The following is a 19,454-nucleotide window of genomic DNA, read 5'->3' on the forward strand; positions in this document are numbered from 1 at the left end:
TCAATTACTAATTACTAAAGGGGGTAAATTCAATTACTAATTAGTATTGAGGGGGTAAGCTCAAAAAACCCAAAAATCAAAACCAAAAGGTTTGGTCGGTTTATGGATTTGTTTGGCAGGTAACCGAAAAAAATCAAACCAAATCATTTATTATGTAAAAATATGTAATTGGGCACGATCTCGGTCTGTTCTTCAAGAACATACCTCCGACGAAGGTCTCCCTTCGCCGGAATGTTAGAGAGAGAGAGAAAGAGGAAGAGAAAAAAAAAATTTGGTTTTAAGGTCGTCGGTCGGAGAAGGTGATGAGGTGGTTGGTTTTAACGAGGTGGTAGAGAGAGAAAATATGCTGGAGGAGAGAGAAAAAAATGGAAGAGAGAGAGTAACGGTGTTATAACGGAAGGGGGCCATATGGGTATTTCTCGTAAAGTGGGGGGTCAGACGGGAAGCTGGTCACAAAGTAGGGGGCCATTAGGGAAATAATCCTAAATATTAATATATGTGATTCCTAGGGAATGGGAATCACAAACCTACCTCCCCCTGGGTTTGCTATTACCCCTTTTTGAGGGAATTACATTCCCGGGCCCACACCATTCCCGCAAGCCAAACAATGATCTGGAATGTGATTCCCGGGAATCACAATCCATTCCCACGCCGTTCCCGCGCGCAAAACATGGCCTTAGGGTGTAGGATGAGATTTTGGGACAATGCAAATTATGGATTTATGAATCCTTAGGATTCAAGAGTCATACGATTTTTGGTAGCCAAACAAAGCAAGGAATCATGAATCCTACCAAATCCCATTTTTTATAGGAATCCTACTTAGGAATCCTACAACCAAACACACGATTATTGTATTATAACCGCCATGTTGGAATTTGCATTGTGAGTACAAAGTCTAACCGTACTTCTATTCCTGAACAACTGGATCACGAATTTGGAACTCCGCCAGGAGTGTTCACTTGGCTGGAGAGATCCACAAAAAAAAATAGTGTGAGGGAGAGAGCCCGACAGAAAGAGTTGGAAAACCAGCAAGAGGGAGAAAGAGAGTGAGCAGAAAGGGAGGGAAACGAATAAAGAAAGAAAGAGAGAAATAAATAAAGAAAATGAAAGAGAGAAGAGGTGGTCAGTGATGGGAAATAGTGATGGTGGTTGGAAGTTCTGGTAGCGGAAGAGAGGTGAAGATGAAGATTAGGGAGTAAAATACAATCAAGTAAATTTTTTAACTTAGAATTAAGATGTCCCTAAAGTCAATCTTAATTGACTAAATCTTTATTCCGTAGAGAATTTTATGATGCCCCAAAGTCGCGACATATAATTTTCCTCACCCAAAACCTAACGAGAAATTCTATTTATCCCTCCATTTGGTCTCTCCCCCAACCCTCCACTTAACGTGGTGACATATCACTTAAGCGTGGAATAAATGAGAGAGAATGGTGAGAATATATGCTGAATTGATATGTCGCCACATTTGCGGAGGGCAGAGGAGGGACCAAATGGAGATTTTTGAAACCTAAACCTTTCGGCTCAACTTTTGAGAATAAAAATATATTCAATGTATGGAAAATAAATCAGCAAAAGGTAAACAGAAATGATCACATTCAACTTGGAGACCAAAACACTAAATTCTTTCACGCCAAAGCCATTAATCGGAATCGGAAGAATCGTATATCCGCCATCAAAGACAACAATGACCACTGGATCCAAGAAGCCTCGGATATAGCCAATGTTTTCTCGGCCAATCTGCGTAACATCTCCACCACTGAAAACCCTTGCTGTCCTAATGAGATCCTCAACCTTTTTCATGCTCAGATCACCGATAGCCAGAATCTTGTTCTCACTAGCACCCCTACGGAGAAGGAGATCCACAATTCAGTCAAATCCCTGAAACCAGAGGCGGCTCGGGTCCGGATGGTTTCCCTCCGTTTTTTTACCAGTCTAACTGGAATACAGTAAAACCGGATATCATTCGGCTGGTCTCTGAGTTCTTCCATCATAACCACCTGCCTGAGCAAGTCAATCACACTCACATCTGCCTTATCCCCAAAACCAAAACCCCCCAGTCGACGGCCGACTATCGTCCCATTAGCCTTCTTAACACCACTTACAAAATCATTACTAAGATCCTAGCTAATCGTCTCAAAACAATCCTTCCTCACATTATTTCCCCGTTTCAAGCGGCCTATGTTCCGGGTAGGCAGATCACGGACAATATTATCATCAGTCAAGAAGTGGTCCATTCGTTCAAACTTTGTAGAGGAGCAAAAAGTTTCTTCGCTCTAAAACTCGACATGTCCAAAGCCTTCGATCGCGTTGAATGGTCGTTTCTTTCAGACATCATGAGGAGTATGGGATTTGACCCAAAGTGGATTAGTATGATCCATACGTGTCTCTCCACTTCCACCATGGCGGTCCTCATTAATGGTAGGCCAGGCCCTACCTTTAATGTCAGTAGAGGCATTCGGCAAGGTGATCCCCTCTCCCCCTTCCTGTTCACCTTGGCCATGGAAGGCTTGAGTCGTCTACTGGAATCGAATCATCTGAACTCGCCTTTCCATGGCTTTCCCATTCCTGGCACTAACATCAATCTCAAACATCTCCTCTTTGCCGACGACTGTATTATTTTTTGTCAGAATTCGTTAGTCAACATCTCCTCGCTGCAAAATATCCTTGATATCTTCTGTCGGGCGTCGGGCCAGATGATTAATTACAATAAATCTACGATCTTTTTCTCCAAAAATACCCATCCGAAATTCAAGCGTATGATCATTCGCAACTTTAAAGTGCATCAATCCTCCAATCTCGATAAGTACCTGGGTACTCATCTGTTCATCAATGCCAACAAAAAGAAAGTCTTCTCGACCCTGATCACCACTCAAATCCAAAATAAACTCTCTAAGTGGCAATCCTCTCTCCTCTCTCCGGCTGGCCGCTCTGTTGTTATCAATACAATAGCAGCGGCCGTTCCCCGATACCAAATGCAATGCTTTGCCATTCCGAAAGGCATAAGCAATCGCATTGAAGTTCTGCAAAGAGCTTTCTGGTGGGGAAAAACTCGTTCCATCCATACCATTAACTGGTCCACCATCTGCCTCCCAAAGAAGCTGGGAGGTTTGGGTTTTCGTTTCCCGCACCTCGACAACCAAGCCTTTCTCAGTAAACTAGTCTGGCGCCTTTTCACTGACTCCGGCTCTCCTTGGGCGGGGATCCTCAAAGCCAAGTACTTCACCAAAGAGCACAGACCAAAAACCGCGAAAAATAATCACTCGTGGCTCTGGAAATCCCTAGCCAAACACGTTGAGATAGTAACCAATTTAACTTTTTGGGACATCAATAAGGGCACGAATATTAATATCTGGCATGATTACTGGATTCCCAATTACCCTCCACCCCTCAGTAACCCTATGAATAGTACCCTCACGATTGTCTCTCAGTTAATTACTAATAATACGTGGAACTTGACGATCTTAAACCAATGCTTTACTCGTGATATATGCAATGCTATTTTAAGTATCAATTTACAGGAACATATGCAGGATATCCCCAGATGGTCACTTACCAAGACAGGTAAATTCTCTATCAAATCTATGTATTACTATCTCCGCACAGAACATTACCCGGTTGAAAATAAGGAGTGGGCCTTCATATGGGACATGCAAATACAGCCAAAAATCAAACTATTCCTTTGGAAATGTTGTACGAACAGCCTACCGGTTAGAGAGAAAATTGGTAAGTATGTGGGAAACAAATTTAATTGTGAATTCTGCCCACAGACAGAAACTCTGATTCATATGCTGTTACACTGCGATTTGGCTCAGGTGATTTGGTTCCATTTTAATATCTTGTCCACTAATATCACTAATCTTGTTGACTGGATTATTTCGTGGAAATCTCTTGACGATCAAATCGGAAATCTTTTTGCTAACATACTTTGGCAGATTTGGAAAGCTAGATGTGATAAATGCTTCTCCAACATACAAATAGTACCAATGAAAATCATAGACCAGATTAAATGTATGGCCCTTGCCCCTCTGACTCAATCCACCAATAGCAAGATTGATAAAACTACTCCTTGGGTACCACCGGCTCCACCGTTCAAAAAAATCAATGTCGACGCCTCTTTCATTACAGCCCAGGAATTAGCAGGGATTGGTCTTATCATGCATGATGACAGAGCGAACTTTGTCGCAGCAATGGCTTGCAATGTACGGGGTCAAAATGCGGAAGAATGTGAAGCTTGGGCGATCTTTAAAGCTCTCCAATGGTCGAGAAAAAAGAACATTCATTATGTACATATCGAAAGCGACAACAGTTGTCTAGTGAAGTGGCTCAACAGGGAGGCTTCGGAGATATCCTGGCAATCAAGCAAAGTCCTCGATAAAATTCTTCAGATGGAAGCACAATTCACCAGGGTGATCTACTCTCACATCCACAGAGAAGGCAACTACAAAGCTGATCAACTAGCCAAGTGGAGTAAGATTTATATAGGCTCCTGGGTATGGCTATCTTTATCGGACCTTCCAGCAGTGTTGTACCAGTGTTGGTCGTAGTTCTGTCGGTCGGCTTGGTGTTCGTTTATGCTCAACAAAAAAAAAAAGGGAAAAAAAATTTTACTATCATGGATCCAGGAGTTTAGTACAAGGTCGGCTGAGCCCACCACAAAAAGAAATAAGAAACAAAAAATCAGAAACAGTAAACAACCAAAGAACTTAAGCATCATCAGCGCCAGCATTCAGTTCGTCGTCGATCTCCTCCTTCTCATTGGTACCATCACCATCAGCTTCATTGAGCTCATAATCAACGCTCTCTTCTACGTCAACCGAATCTGAATCTGAAGTCATGTAAATTTCCCGATGAGCTAGAAGATCATTAGCATAATGTTTCACCAATCAGGAGCCATCCTCTTGAAGGCACCAGGGTCTGCTGAGCTTTGATATGCAAGTAACCATAATCCCACCCGTTTCGGAAGCCAATGACAACCTCCTCCTTAACTTTCATTGGGAAAGCAGGTGATGTTCTTCCCTTTGCCTCAAGATGAAGGCCAACGTTAGATAGAGCTTCCGCTCTCTCTCTCTCTCTCTCTCTCTCTCTCTCTGCTTCTCTGCCAACTCCAGATCACGTTTCATATGTGCGACCATTTTCTTGGACTGTTCAATTGTGCGTCAAGCTCGTCTCTAATAGACTAATCTGATCCAACTCCTTCAGAGTTAACCTCTCCCCCTCTACCTTCGCCAACTCAATCACTAACTTGCTTGAATGCTCCATACTATCTGCCCTTTCTATCTTGCAAGCATTCATCGAAGTTTGGGATTCATCTCTTTCAGCCTCAGCTATACAACAAGCATCTTGATCAAAGCTAACATTTTTCATTTCCAATTTTACTACAGTATTGTTTTCAAATCTCACATCTTTGTTTCTTTCTCTTCTCAATTTTCTTACTTTATCTTCTTCCTCAATCTTCATCTTCTTATTCCCTCAATCTATTTCTTCTCACTACTATCTACATGAACCATATGGAATAAATGGCTTCATCACATGGTTCAAGTAACAGAAATTTCATTTCTTATCTCGATCTTCATACAGTCATGCAACTCCTCAACAATTGAGAATACCTCTTGAGATTGTCTATGAGACCAATCTCCAGCAACAAACCTATGAGCCTCATTATCCACATGAACCAAGCTGTAACCTGACACTACCTTCACACCTTTCTCTCTCATCATCCTTCTCATACTCGCCGCTTCCTTCCATAACCCACTTGATGTATACATGTTTGATGCTAGCAAATAACCAGCCGAACTCATTGGCTCTAGTTCAAGAACTCGAGCCACTGCTCCTTTGCCAATCTCACTGTTCCCATTATAATTCCTACAAGCACTCAATAATGCACCCCAGACACTAGCACCATCTTTAACTTGTTCGGGCACTTTTTTTATCAAATCTAGTGCGCTCTCGGTAAATCCAGCCCGTCCTAACATGTCTACTATACATGAATAATGTTCAAAGCTTGGTTTAAATCCTTGTTCATTAGTCATCTTCTCAAACAAAGACTTGCCCTCTTCGACCAACCCACCATGTCCACAAGCTGATAACATGGAGAGAATAGTAACTGCATTCGGCTTTAAACCATGTGATTCCATCTCAGCAAACAAAGAAATTGCTTCTCTCGCTCGCCCATTCATCCCATAAGCAGATATCATAGCACTCCAAGACACTATATTTCTTTCAGTCATTTTCTCGAAAACTTTTCTCGATAAGTCTATCTCCCCACATTTAGAGTACATATCTAGTAAGGAAGTTGCTACTGCTACTTCTGCTGCCAACCCACTTCTAATTGCTAAACCATGAGCCCACTTGCATCTTCTTAGCTCAGCTGAAACAGCACAGGCTTCAAGAAGACTTAACACAGTAACAGAACTGAATTTCTCTTGTACCAGAACCATCTCTCTGAAGAGGTTTATGGCTTCGTCCGTCTTTCCCGAGCTAGAAAATGCTGAAATCATTGTGCTCCATGAAATCATGTCCCTTCTCTCAGTCTGTTTGAACAATTTCCAAGCAAGTTCAACCATATTGCATTTCGCATATGCATCGATCAAAGAATTCACAATCAACTCATTTAAATTGAATCCTCTTCGAATAACTCTTGAATGAATAGACTTGCAAAACTTTGGTTCTACAAGATTCTTACATGACTGAAGAAGAGTGACCAAGGTCACTTCATCAGCTTCAATTCCATTTTTCCCCATTGAATCAAACAATGCGAGAGCTTCTGAAAACAACTCATTATGAACAAATCCAGATAACATGGAATTCCAAGAAACAACATTCCGCCGAGGCATCTCGTTAAAGACATCAAAAGCAGATTTTACGTACCAACACTTTGAATACATATCAACAAGTGAATTTCCTACAAACATATCGAAGCCGAAACCTCTTCTAAAAACATAACCATGAATTAACCTTCCTATATCAATGTCCTTTTCGTGAGTACAAGCTTTAAGAACACTCACCACGGTAAGCTCATCGACTAGTTCAAACTCCTCACCCGAAAACATGGTTTTAAACAACTTAAGTGCAACCTGCCCTTCCCCATTTTTCACATACCCTCCAATCATCACACTCCACGACACAACATCTCCTTCAGGAATTTCATCGAACAATAACCGTGCAGATTCCATATCACCTGATTCTGTATACAATGACAATAAAGAGTTCTGAATTGAAGCAGAAAATGAAAGAACCCCACTCCTGACAAGAAACCCATGAAAACTAAGAATTTGTTTGGTGTCACCAATATCACGAAAAGCTTGAAGAACAAGAACCAATGTGGATATATTTGGTTCAAAACCTGCAATTCTTGCTTCCAGAAAGAACCATATACCATTCTCCTTGTTATTATTATTATAAACACTATTTTGATTAAGATGACCATGAATCACAACATTCCATGAAACAGAGTCCTTGTTCTTCATTTCTGAAAAGACACCCATTGCTGAATTGATGAACCCACACTTAATGTAGAAATCCATGGTTGAATTTCCAATAGAGGTGAAGGATTCCAAACCTTGTTTTAGAATACATGTATGAATAGAAGAACCATAGTTGAAGTTGTTGAGATTTGTGCAAGCTTTGAGTACAGGAGGGAACAAGTCTGGGTCTAAATGGAATGGATGAACTTCAGTAGTTCTTCTCATTCCCTGATAATGGGTAAGTACTTCCAGCCATTTTCCTTTGGATGATGAATCTTGAATCCAAAATTTCCAGTTCTGGGTAGCCTTTGAAAATGGAGAAATGGGTGGAAATCGCATCCTAGCTGATGCATATTCAGTGGGGACTTACTGGATCAAAGCATTCAATTCTACAATCCATGGATGGCCGGTTAACTCCTAGTAGGAAGGTAGTGTTTGTTTTTTTCGGAAGTCTGAAATCTGACTTGATGTCAAAATTGACTTGAGTCAGACTTAAAGTCTGAATTCAGTCTGTGTTTGTAAGAACGGAGCCGTCTAAATGGTTAATCCGGAGCCGTCATGGATATATTAACTACTCAAATAAATCGAGAAAAAATAAAAACATTGTTGGTCTAAATAAAATACTAAATATCTTACTCGGTCGAAGATGAATCAGCTAGAGACAAGTAAGATTTCGATTTGATTGGTACAGAGATGAAACAACTTCCCTAACATCCACATGTTGGGTGATGGGGATTGTTGATTGACTTTAGATACAAATATTACAAGTAAACACGGCAAAAAATACTAGACCAATCATTGAAAGTCCCTGAGAAAAATGCAAATTACTTCCCAAAGAATGCTAGACACTTCTTCGATCACAGGTAGTAACGATAATCTTTATATTCCAAATATTAATGAATGAACAATTACTGAACAACAACTCTCCCATACCAAACCATTATAATGTCACTGAAAAGGAACAGATCAAATCTTAAATAACTGTGTATCGATCGACATATATATAATCACGTACACAGTTCTCACTTAGAGAGAAAGTGTGCAGATTATCAGTTTTTTTTCAGTGAGTGCCCATATCCACGAGGTCTAGCAGCAGTATCGCCGTGCAATGGTGATTGTTGGTGAGCTTGGCTCTGGTTCTGGCGATGGTGGCTGCTAGAGGTGCTGCTGGTCTCCTTCGGAATAAATTTGATAGCTTGGATCTTTTCCAAAGACTCGACAACTTCTTTCATAGATGGTCTGTTCTTTGGATCTGAAGCCAAACATTTTAGACTAAGTTCACCTGCCTTTAAAACACCTTTAGGAGGATATTGTCCTTCTAGTTTATGATCCATTACTTGTATTAGTTTTCTTCGGTCGAGTAGAGATGGCTTTAACCAATCAACCAAATTATGTCTTCCACTTGGTCTCTTTGTGTCTGCTGCCCGTAAACCTGTTAGCATTTCTAGCAAAACCACTCCAAATCCATATACGTCGCTTTTCACGTACAAATGCCCTGCTCATATTTGACCAGTATATGCATTCATTACAGACGTGTACATTTAAAGAAGAAGAAATGGAGTACATTTATTTCAAAGAAGATTATGAATCATGACTTTGACCAAGACAAGCCTTCGAAGAAAGTCAAAGGCAAAGGAAAAGTAAAACTTGTTAGTTTTTTAATAAGGTGACTCGAGATCAAGAGGGTAACTATTAAGTTTGTGGGAACGTAAAACCGTGGGCATAGATTCCCTAGACATTAGATAGACTTTGACATGAGACTTCCTTTTGTGTATACATCACTAGCCTATCACGAGTGTTTTATTGGGTGCTTGTGGACCCTGTGTCGATCTGGTGCCTATTATAGAAGGCTTAGCTCTGATACCATATCAAGTGTGGGGCATCCAACCCAAAATGCAATAACTAGAGAGGCCCTAAAAATAGTATACTTGGTCAGGATGCTTCACTTTGTCTATGTGAGACTATTTTCACACGAACAGCTAAAATCACTGTCTAACTGAGTTATAAATACCAAGATATCATGGTACGGGATTTGGTTTCTTCGAAGAAATCCAGCTTTTGGCCTTTTGTTCTTTTTAAGTTGGCCCAAACCAATAAAAACTTCTCAAATCTTAACTAACAAACCTAATCGACGTTTAGCTAGAAGCATAGTAGAGTTCGACTTTTGTAATTTTATATAAGAGCCCACAAATCCAAAAAGCTAACATTTCCCTACACAATTATTCAAGGCAGCTTAATTACCTGTAGCAACATACTCAGGAGCTGCATACCCATATGTACCCATGATCCGTGTTGTCACATGTGAGTCACCAGCTGAAGGACCGTTTTTCGCAATCCCAAAATCTGATAATTTTGCATTGAAGTTCTACAGCGAAGGAAATGAAAAAAAAACATCAAATTTCATAACTCGATTGTGTTACCGAATTTCCTTCTTTTAATAGCAATATCAAATTAAATATATTACCGCATCCAGCAAAATATTTGCAGCCTTGAAGTCACGGTAAATGATTTGCTTTTCAGATGAATGTAGGAAAGCAAGACCTCGAGCAGCACCTATTACTATCTTGAGCCGTAAATTCCATGAAAGCGGTTCCACAGTTGAAACCCCTGAAAAGACAAAGATGTACTTATAAGAGGATGACTAGAAAACATCAGATAGAGAGTTGAAATCTATTATTCTACTTCCATGCTATATTTAAATCGTACTTCTAAATAGGTGGTTTTCTAAGCTTCCTTTTGACATAAATTCGTATACGAGTAAGAGCTCTGTATCCTCCCAGCAGTATCCCAACAGCCTCACCAGGTTGGGATGATAAAGTCTGCCTAAAAAATCCACCTCAGACTGCACCAAAATGATCAATAAACGAAATGGAGATTAAAAGCAAGACTAACATCATTAGACCACTAACACTTGTAAAATAAAACATTTTATTCAAAGATTAACTTTAATAAAGATAAAATTGTATTATTAATTTAACAGAGAGAGAGGGGACGGCAAAGTATTGACAAACTATAGGTAAACAACGACAAGTTGGTGGAATTTAAGCTAGCGCATTGAAAACCTATCATCACTTCCTTTCAGCTTTGACTTCGCAAAAAAAAATTTAGGCGAATCCCACAAAAAGGAAAATTTCTTAGTTTTTAATGTGGTAAACTTTTGTAATAATCTTTTGACTGATTGAATATGAGAGCTGACTTATCCTTCTACTCTCCAACAAGAAAACCTCTGAAACTACTACTTGCTCCATAGTAAAACCATATCCAACCATATGCGACTGAGAAATAAGAAATTCTCCTCTGCCTTTATGAGTTTTTCGCCTCTTAGATTGAATAAAACATTTAAGATGGAAACGGGAGTCAAAAAGCTAAAGCCCTCTATACCCCCTTAGTGTTCATCACAAAATGCATACTTCATCAATCTCAAAGGCGCTACAAGCCTTAAAATGTGTTTACCAAAATGCTAGTAAAACCATGACAGTAATGCATATTTCTGAGAACAACCGTGTAATTATAAAACTCAAAATAGCATTTCTATTGTTCGCCTATTTAAAGAGAAATCTTATGCGGTCTAAAATAGTTAAGAGAAGGACTCTTTCGGAAGATGTATGTGTTCAATAACTCATCATTGAAGATCCATTAAATAGAGATAGAATCAAAATGAAAGAAAAAGTGAACAACAACCAAGTAAAATAACCAATCTTATCAACCAAAATAACTAGTTAAATAACATATCCTGAGAGGCCTTCTATTTACTACTAAATATGCAATTTCATCCGACTAAACCTTAGTAAGACTTTAATAGTTTACGTTCTTTCCTTTTTTAGTTCTGACTTGCCAAATTTGACTTGTTAAATACGAAAAAAACTGATAGCTATTTCGGGCAGATTTGAGATAACCTTGAATCGTAAGTAGACAAATTTGTAGAGCATTAATATGATAAGCTCTGTTAAGTTTTGGTCATCCAACTCGAACCCAATTGACAATGAGCGGAGAGGACCTAGACATTAGATTCTTGGTTGCGAGATAGACCTTCTCCGATGTGGGACTATTCTCACAGGTTCAATGATTTTGAACTATTGAAAGTCAACTTGAGAACTCAAAGTGAGGGGAAATAGAGAATGGGGTTTACCTGCCACTCTTGAAACCCTTGGACGCTCTCTGATTTTAATTTCTTGACAGCAACAACCTTACCAGTACCAAATTTTGAAGGTGCATGAGTCCTCTCATCAATATAACCCTTAAAAACTTTCCCAAAACCTCCTTCACCTAATAAATTATCAGGTCTGAAATTTCTAGTTGCAGTCTTCAATTCTGCAAAACTAAAAACTCTTAGGTTTGGGGTTGGCAAGATTTGTCCATCTGGGTATGCTTCATTAACACTTCCACTTGCTGAAGAAGAAATACTATTATTTCCATCACTACTCCCAGAAAACCCAGTTTCGTTGGTATTGGTCTTAGAAGTTCCTGTTACAATTTTAGTGAGAGAAACAAATTAAGAACCAAAAATTTAATAAGAGAAAGTGAGAAACTCAAATCATAAGAAAAAAAAGTTAGGAGTACCTGGGGTGGCAGTTCCAGTGTTGGTTGGACTTTGATTAACAATCGGAGAACCCATACAATTTCCCATTTCAACCTACCAATTTATGATATCTTAAAACCGATTAGTGATCATAATTATGGGTTTCTTTCTTCAACTAAGTTCTTTGAATTTGTTAAGATGTGGAGAAAGAGAGAGACAGAGAAAGAAGAAGGGTAGTGGAAAAACTTGGAATTTGTTGATTTATAGACCAACAATTGATTGGAATGTTGGAGACTTTTTCTTCCTTCCTCATCTTCCTAGTGTTTGGCTTTTCCTCTGTTTCTTTTTTTACTTCTTGAATTATAAAATTACAGAGCCCACCATATACCAAGACCCACAAAAGTCAGAGATCAGAATGTTGTAAATTTTGCTAATGAATTAACTTAATGCTAACCGTTAGTTTAAGGGACCACACTTACTTTCAAAGATGGGTTACTTCCCAAATGGCCCCCAACTTTGTGACCAGCTTCCTGCCTAGCTCCCTACTTTATCAATAATTTCCGTATGACCTCCTTTTTCAGTAATCTTTAATTTCCCTTTACTCTCTCTCCTCCATCTCATTTTCTCTCTCTGCCACATCATTGATCACGCCACATCATCGTCTTCCCCGGTAGGGGTCGGCGGCCGGCGACCTTCAATTTTTTTTTCTCTCTCTAAAAAAAAGATTTCCTTTCCTCTCCCTCTCTAGAACAGATCTAGAGAGAGAGAAAAGAAAAAAAAAACAAAATTTAGAGAGAGAGAGAGTGAAGAAATTTTTTTATTGTTTGAAGGTCGCCGGACGGCGACCCCTGCCGAGGAAGATAATGATGTGGCAGAGAGAGGTGGTGAGATGGAAGAAAGAGAGTGAAGAAATTTTTTTTTTAATTGTTTGAAGGTCGCCGGCCGGCGACCCCTGTCGGGAAGATAATGATGTGGCGTGATCAATGATGTGGCTGAGAGAGGTGGTGAGATAGAAGAGAGAGAGCAACAGTAACTAAAAAAATTGGGTCATACGAAAATTATTGATAAAGTAGGGGGCTAGGCAGGAAGCTGGCCACAAAGTTGGGGGCCATTTGGGAAATTACCCTATGGAAAAATTGGTTGTAGTCCCCAAAAGTGGGGGTTAATGAGATTCTGCGTCCGCCCGAACGTGTACAGGAAAGTAGGCGTAGGTCTAAAGCGTCAGTTTGTACTTTTTTTCCGACATTTTTCTTTCCAGTTGTGCATTTTTTTTCTCCTTTACCTGTACAATGTACATTAACAATCAGACCTTCCTTTTTTCTCACTAGACGCGACAGATCTTTCTCGGCTAACGCCGTAACATTCTGAAATTCTTTCCTGCAAATTATCAAATTCAATTGTATTAGTAATATTCATAAATCAAATTTCAAATTATAAGAGCAAGTTGCAGAGAAGAAGAGAGAGGGAGAAAAAAATAAAACCATATTTAGTGGAGAAAAATATATGTGCGGGTGAGGGGAAGTGATTTATGTAGTTAGATTGTAACCGATTTTCTCCCCATTAATTTCTCTTCCTCCCACGATTCCTCCCATAATTGTCAGGTATCTAGTAAATGTCAACAATATCGTTGCAGTTAATTTGTAAGAAGCATAACATCTAATACAAATGAGGGTATAAAAGTGTAATGGTAGTTTCAAGAAGTTAGAACTTAATTATTGACACTAATACCCCTCTATTGTAACTCGATTTACACGAAAGGATTCTATATCATCCGTCGGATGTGATCCCAACCAAATCTCTAAAATAAAATAGATGGTCAGACTTATCCCCTGGATAACCGACTGAGGTGTTTTAATATATAGGATTTCTCTCTATAGTTTCTTCATCATTTCTCTCCCTAAAATTTTATCTACAAATCAATGAAGCAAAAGTTAATAGGATTTTGAGAAGATTTAAAGGATTCATCAACAAAACTACATGAAGTATTTCTTAAATAATCTAGATTTTTTTTTTCTCAAACAAGTTTGGGTTTCTTTTCTTGAAAATATTTGGAGGTTTTGTACCAAATCTCTATTATAAATTTCCAGTTTTAAGATATTGGTATTACCTTATTTCGAAATGTACAGCAAATAAATTTCGGTAAAATAGTTTAAGTTTTGGAAGGAATGTATAAAAACATTTATTATGTATTGTACATAACAAAATTCCCTATAAATTTTTAGTAAAATAGTTTAAGTTTTGGAATGAACATATATGAAATTTCACTATGTATTATACATAACAAAATTCCTTATAGTTTTTCAGTAAAATAGTTTTAAGTTTTGGCTGGACTGTATAGGAAATTTTATTATGTACTGTACATAACAAAATGTCATGTCCACAATGTCATGTCCACCGCCCTTTGGTGTAACGGTAAGGCATCCCTCTTAAGCCCTTGGGGTCGAACTGGGTGGAAGCAGTTTATCCCCAAGATTTATCCCATGTAATTTAGGCACTAAATAAAGTAGTTGTTGTCGGCCTTCAGGCCTCTTTAATCATTAGTTTAACTTAAGCCGTTATCGTGCTTATCACATCTTGATGATGTATCAATGCCTTGTAACTTTAACGTAGATCGTAGTCGATTTCTCAAAAAAAAAGTGTGTCCTATAAGGTTTCATTAAGATAATTTACATTTTGTAAGGAATGTCTATTTTATTATGTACGGAACATGACAAAATGCCATATAATTTTCAGTAAAATAGTTTAAGTTTTGGAAGGATGAATCTTTTGTAAATAAAAAAATGTACAGTACTTAATAAACACGGGTTTTTCTTTCATGGATGACACATTTGTAATTTTACCAGAAAAATAAGAGAAGCACGAGATTCTATTTCATGGCAAATCTGTAAATATTGTGTAAAGTACACCAAGTTTTGTAAGTGGAAGCCTAATGGTGTTATTGAGTTGGATGTCTCTAGTACTCCTAGGGAATTGCTTGATATTGTTAAAGATGATAGGAATGGCAAGATTAGACTAAGGAAATGTTGGCACTGAGTGCTTGTAATCTTTTTATTTTGTTGCTTTTCAGCTTGTCTTTCCTTTGGGTCTGGGCCCTTTAATCCCAGCTTTCCAATGCAAAAAAAAAAAGTTTTGTAACATCAATTTTCTAAAATGATAGGAAACTGTTGTGTGGACTTATAACGAAATTTTGTTTTGGACGGGATTGGGTTCTCAATAATGGGTTGATTTTAGGGCTTTGGTCTAATACCCTAACAGATATTGTACGATTCAGTGTATTAAAATATTCTTCAAACGCTTTAGTTATTTGACTTAAAATAATATTCAAAATAACAAAGAATAATAAAATTTTCTATTTTTTATTCAGGTAACAAATTTTATAGAGGCTATAATATTTTTTAGGTAACTGATTCTTTAAATATTTTTTTTTGAGAAATTGTCTACGATTTACGTTAGTCGTTACAAGACATTGATACATCATGAAGATGTGATAAGCACGATAACCGCCTAAGCTAAATCAATAATGAAAGCTATGTTTTAAAAAGCGGCGCCTAGGCGTCGATCACACGAAAAGCGGCAGTTAGTCGATCGACTAGGGCATGAAGCCCTAGACGATTTCAAAAGGCCGAGTAAATCAACGATTTTAGCCGCCTAGCCCCGAAACAGCTAGGCGGCCAGTCCCCGACTTAATCAATTGGGTTAAAAGAAAAATCCTAATTTCGTTAAGGTTTTTCTACGTATCTTTATCAATCTCGTTGATAAGTATAGGCGGAGAAAAAAAGAACATGCTGCTACAACTTTAGATAGAGAATCAGAGGAAAAAAGTTTCAGCATCAATAATTTTAGAGAACGTAAGAAACTTTAAAGAGATGATTAGAGGAAAAGAAGAGTCCGATAACAGTCTCGAGCTGTTTCGATTTCAGTTTGCTCCTTATCGACTTGATTTCTTTCTCTCTCTTTCTCTTCCTCTGTCCAATGTTCTCTCTCTCTCTCTCTATGTACGTCACACCATCAGCCATGCTTGTTTCCCCCTTCTTTCTCTCTCCTGCTTTTGTTGGCGTTGGAAACCATTTTCAACTTTTTTCTTTGATCTGGAATAAAAATGTTTTAGACCCGTAAAGAAAAGGTATATATGAATCTATAATATATATATGTACATACATATATGTAATGTTTTAGACCCATAATATACATATGTATATATATATATAATAGGAAGAAATTCGACTAGTCCCGATGACATCACGCCTGGTAGCTAGTTCCCAGTTGTCCGACTAGTCCTCGTTTCTGATTTTTCGAGCTTAGAATGGAAGAGACCTAAAGCCCAACAACATGAAAGAAACCTAAAGCTAGATAAACTTATTACATTATTTATACCTTTAATGTTCAATAAACATCGATTCCGCCTCTTATGGGAATCGAATCTGGGACCTCCAGAGTTTTGGAGTTTATGTCTCTTTTTTTTCGGAAGTTGGATTTTATGTCAACACTATCAACCACTTGGGCAACCTAGTAAATACATAATTTTTTATATTAAATGTAGTATTTTAATAAAATTTATATATTCAGAATGTATGTTTTATTAGCTTTTTAACAAGATCTACTTTTAGTACATTCTTTTTCAAGAAGATCCAGAAAAATGATATCTTTTTCCTGTTTTTTGCAAACTGTATTTGCAAATTTTGGAAACTCTATTTGCTAAATGTAAACTCAATTTCTAGATCTTTTAAGCTTGGTATGCAAAATGTTCTTGCAAATCTGACTTGTTGGTCTTGCAAACTGGGTTTGCAGAATGAAATCTCGGGTTTAAAAATGCAAACTTGGTTTACATAATATTGCGAATTCCATTTCCAGTACACGAATTCCATTTGCAGACCTCAAATTTGATTTGCGGAACGCAAATTTGATTTGTAGATCATACACATTCCATTTGCATAGTGCAAATTCAGTGTGCAGATCTTGCAAACTCGATTTGAAGAATGCAAGTTTGATAATAGTTTGTTCACATTATTTCATAACAATGGATTTGAGGAGAAATAAGAGGAATAAAAAATTGTTCGAGGCAAAACCGATATTGCTCCTACCCGTTTTGATCTTCGTCGATATGAAACTTTACACTCAAATCCCTTTACATTCTCTAAACTCAGATCTTATAGACAAAAGTTCTTCACCTAGAGCGAAAAGAGCCAAGTCTCATGATTTTAAAACAGAATTGGTTAAGTAGATCTAGACACACCCTTTTATCATTTCTCCCTTTAGAACCAAATCTCATGATTTGTGTATAGACTCCCTTGGTTTTTAACATTAGAGCATCTCCAATGTAAAACTCAAAAAAAGTCTCTATTTGTCCTATGTGTCTAGTTTCAATTGAGGTTTTCACTCCTATGTGGCGGAAATTTAGATCTTCAACTCTTTTGTGTCTCCAATGCTCTAAACTTAATTATCTTATTTACTTATGTGTCATAGTTATTTTTGTAAAGAAATAATTAGTTATTTAGAAAATATAGAAGACTCGATTTCTATTGGTTGAAATTCAAATATTGATGAGTTCGAGAATTAGAGATATCTCAAGAGGAGAGTGTCCTCTTGAGAAAACTCTATTTCACCCTCGACATGTCATCTTAGAGATCCAAACAGAGTGTTGTATTGGAGAGAGTTTTCAAACAATGACTCTAAAAATCTTATGTGGCATTCAAAGTTTCTTAGATTGAGTTTTGCATTGGAGATGCTATTAGGAACATGTGTTCTAAAAAGACACTCAAAGTAGCGTTGAAAGAAACGATGAATTTATTGTACAGTTGTACTTGATTTTTGTACCATATTTCATTTTTACATTATGGCTTAATTATATTTAAACCTTCCATTTTCACCAGCGGATTGTTTTGGTCACCCAATTGTGATTGAGCGTCCATTTTTGCCTCCAATCATGTTTAATCTTCTGTTTTCGCCTCACATCACTCCTACTTCTCCATTTTTTCCTTCGTCTGATTTTATATAATTATTTCTTCTCCAAATTCTTTTAGATATCTTACTTCCGTATCTTTCCTCTACCTAATCTCTTTTCTCTATGTCATATCCCTTCCTTTACTTCAATAGTCGCCTACGTAGTTGCGGACCTTTCTTTCTTCTCCTACTCTTTCAACTCTCACCACGATCACCAACACCAGTGCCTAATAATTTTTTGTTGAAGAGCTTCAACTGTATAAGGTTAGAATTTGAAGCGAGAAATTTAAGCATTTCACCTTCAAGACAGTAATCAAGAAAACCATGTGAAGTTAGTGCCAATTTAATGAAGTTCTAGGGCTCTTTCCAGTATGATTTTTCTGCAACGCGTCGAAACTAATCAAAAGTTGTCAAATTTCCAAGACTTTCTAGTAATACTCCAAAGAGACAATTAGGTTGATGTTCTCCAAAAGGCCAACATTATCAAGGGATTTTGCTGGAAAGATAACTGTTTAAGAGATGTAAATTTTTTAAGAAATCAAGTTTCGTAAAAGAATTTGTACGACGGGAAAGGGCCTCCTTTGTCTGTGAATAGGTGAATCGCCCCCTTCAGTGACAAAGAGTTGAGAGAGAAAAAAAGGAAGAGAGAGGGATAGAGAAGGGTGATTGGTAAGGGGAGCTGAAAATTGTTGCTGGGGAGTTGTAAAGATTACTAAGGGGAGATGGGACTTTTGGATTATTATTTTAAAGACTTTCTATGTTACAGATTTTAAATGTAAAACTAATAATCTGTAGGACTCAAGTGTAATATAGTCAAATATCTCAGAAATAACAAAAGAAAAAAAAAAACACTATCTTCTTCTTTCCTTCATTCTCTCTTCTGAATTCGACTCTCCCAATTTTTTTCCGGCTTCTCCTCTTGCAGTCTTTTTCCTTCATCAACTACGAGTTTCCGGCGACTTCTACTCAAGTATTTTCCCTAATGAAGGAGACATCACCAAAATCTTATGAGTTTTTCTTCCCCTTCTAATTTTTTGGGTTTTACTGAGTTTTATATCTAGGATTTTGATAGGAATGCGTCAAATGATGTTAGTTGCTTATTTTGTATTTCCACTTTTTTCTATACTTAATATTGTTTATTAACATAAAAAACTATTTCTAGGGTTTTAGTGAGTTTTATATCTAGGGTTTGGTAGGAATTTGTCATAAAATGATGTTAGTTGCTTATTTTGATTTTCTCATTTTTCTATACTTAATATTGTTGTGTTAGCATGAAAACTATTTTTAGAGTTTTACTGGGTTTTATATCTTGGGATGTAGTGAGTTTTATATCTAGGGTTTTGGTAGGAATTTGTCATAAAATGATGTTAGTTGCTTATTTTGTTTTTCCCCTTTTCCTATACTACAACATGTTATGCACTTAGAAAGTTTATGTTTGTTTTTGCAGAACAAGCGTAAACTTTTAGATAACATGGAAGCTTGTGGTGGCGGAGACACAAACAAACCGATAAGTCTGAATCGTGGAAGAA

The 19,454-nt window shown here is 37.6% G+C and overlaps 3 protein-coding genes across 3 annotated transcripts; 1 reads left to right on the top strand and 2 right to left on the bottom strand.

Annotated features, from left to right (window-relative positions):
* The first annotated feature begins 4,013 nt into the window (after window positions 1-4,013).
* Window positions 4,014-4,547, top strand: LOC147538795 (uncharacterized). Its single transcript, XM_086643012.1, has one exon. The coding sequence runs from the start codon at window positions 4,014-4,016 to the stop codon at window positions 4,545-4,547; it is 534 nt and encodes a 177-aa protein (XP_086499138.1).
* Window positions 4,548-4,593: 46 nt separating this feature from the next.
* On the bottom strand, window positions 4,594-7,880 carry LOC147538796 (Tetratricopeptide repeat (TPR)-like superfamily protein). The gene has a single exon (XM_086641394.1). The coding sequence runs from the start codon at window positions 7,803-7,805 to the stop codon at window positions 5,538-5,540; it is 2,268 nt and encodes a 755-aa protein (XP_086497520.1). The 5' UTR covers window positions 7,806-7,880; the 3' UTR covers window positions 4,594-5,537.
* A 384-nt stretch (window positions 7,881-8,264) lies between these two features.
* Window positions 8,265-12,481, bottom strand: LOC147538797 (putative serine/threonine-protein kinase PIX13). Its single transcript, XM_086641395.1, has 6 exons — window positions 12,027-12,481; window positions 11,596-11,930; window positions 10,173-10,308; window positions 9,931-10,073; window positions 9,708-9,831; window positions 8,265-8,961 (listed from the first exon to the last, which is right to left on the bottom strand). Exons 1-6 carry the CDS (start codon window positions 12,091-12,093, stop codon window positions 8,516-8,518), a joined length of 1,251 nt encoding a protein of 416 aa, XP_086497521.1. The 5' UTR covers window positions 12,094-12,481; the 3' UTR covers window positions 8,265-8,515.
* Window positions 12,482-19,454: the final 6,973 nt, after the last annotated feature.

Source organism: Eschscholzia californica, unplaced genomic scaffold (genome assembly GCF_041429995.1).
Source record: "Eschscholzia californica isolate CP2 unplaced genomic scaffold, dmEscCali1.0.p SCAF_5, whole genome shotgun sequence".
NCBI lineage: Eukaryota > Viridiplantae > Streptophyta > Magnoliopsida > Ranunculales > Papaveraceae > Eschscholzia > Eschscholzia californica.

What these genes read in the sequence shown, in the direction of transcription:
- LOC147538795 (XM_086643012.1), top strand. Translation starts at nt 4,014, where the DNA reads ATGGCCCTTGCCCCTCTGACTCAATCCACCAATAGCAAGATTGATAAA.
- LOC147538796 (XM_086641394.1), bottom strand. Translation starts at nt 7,805, where the DNA reads ATGCGATTTCCACCCATTTCTCCATTTTCAAAGGCTACCCAGAACTGG.
- LOC147538797 (XM_086641395.1), bottom strand. Translation starts at nt 12,093, where the DNA reads ATGGGAAATTGTATGGGTTCTCCGATTGTTAATCAAAGTCCAACCAAC. An exon ending in CACTGGAACTGCCACCCCAG is followed by an intron (nt 11,931 to 12,026) that starts GTACTCCTAACT and finishes AAATTGTAACAG; the next exon opens with GAACTTCTAAGACCAATACC. An exon ending in TCCTGAGTATGTTGCTACAG is followed by an intron (nt 8,962 to 9,707) that starts GTAATTAAGCTG and finishes AAATATGAGCAG; the next exon opens with GGCATTTGTACGTGAAAAGC.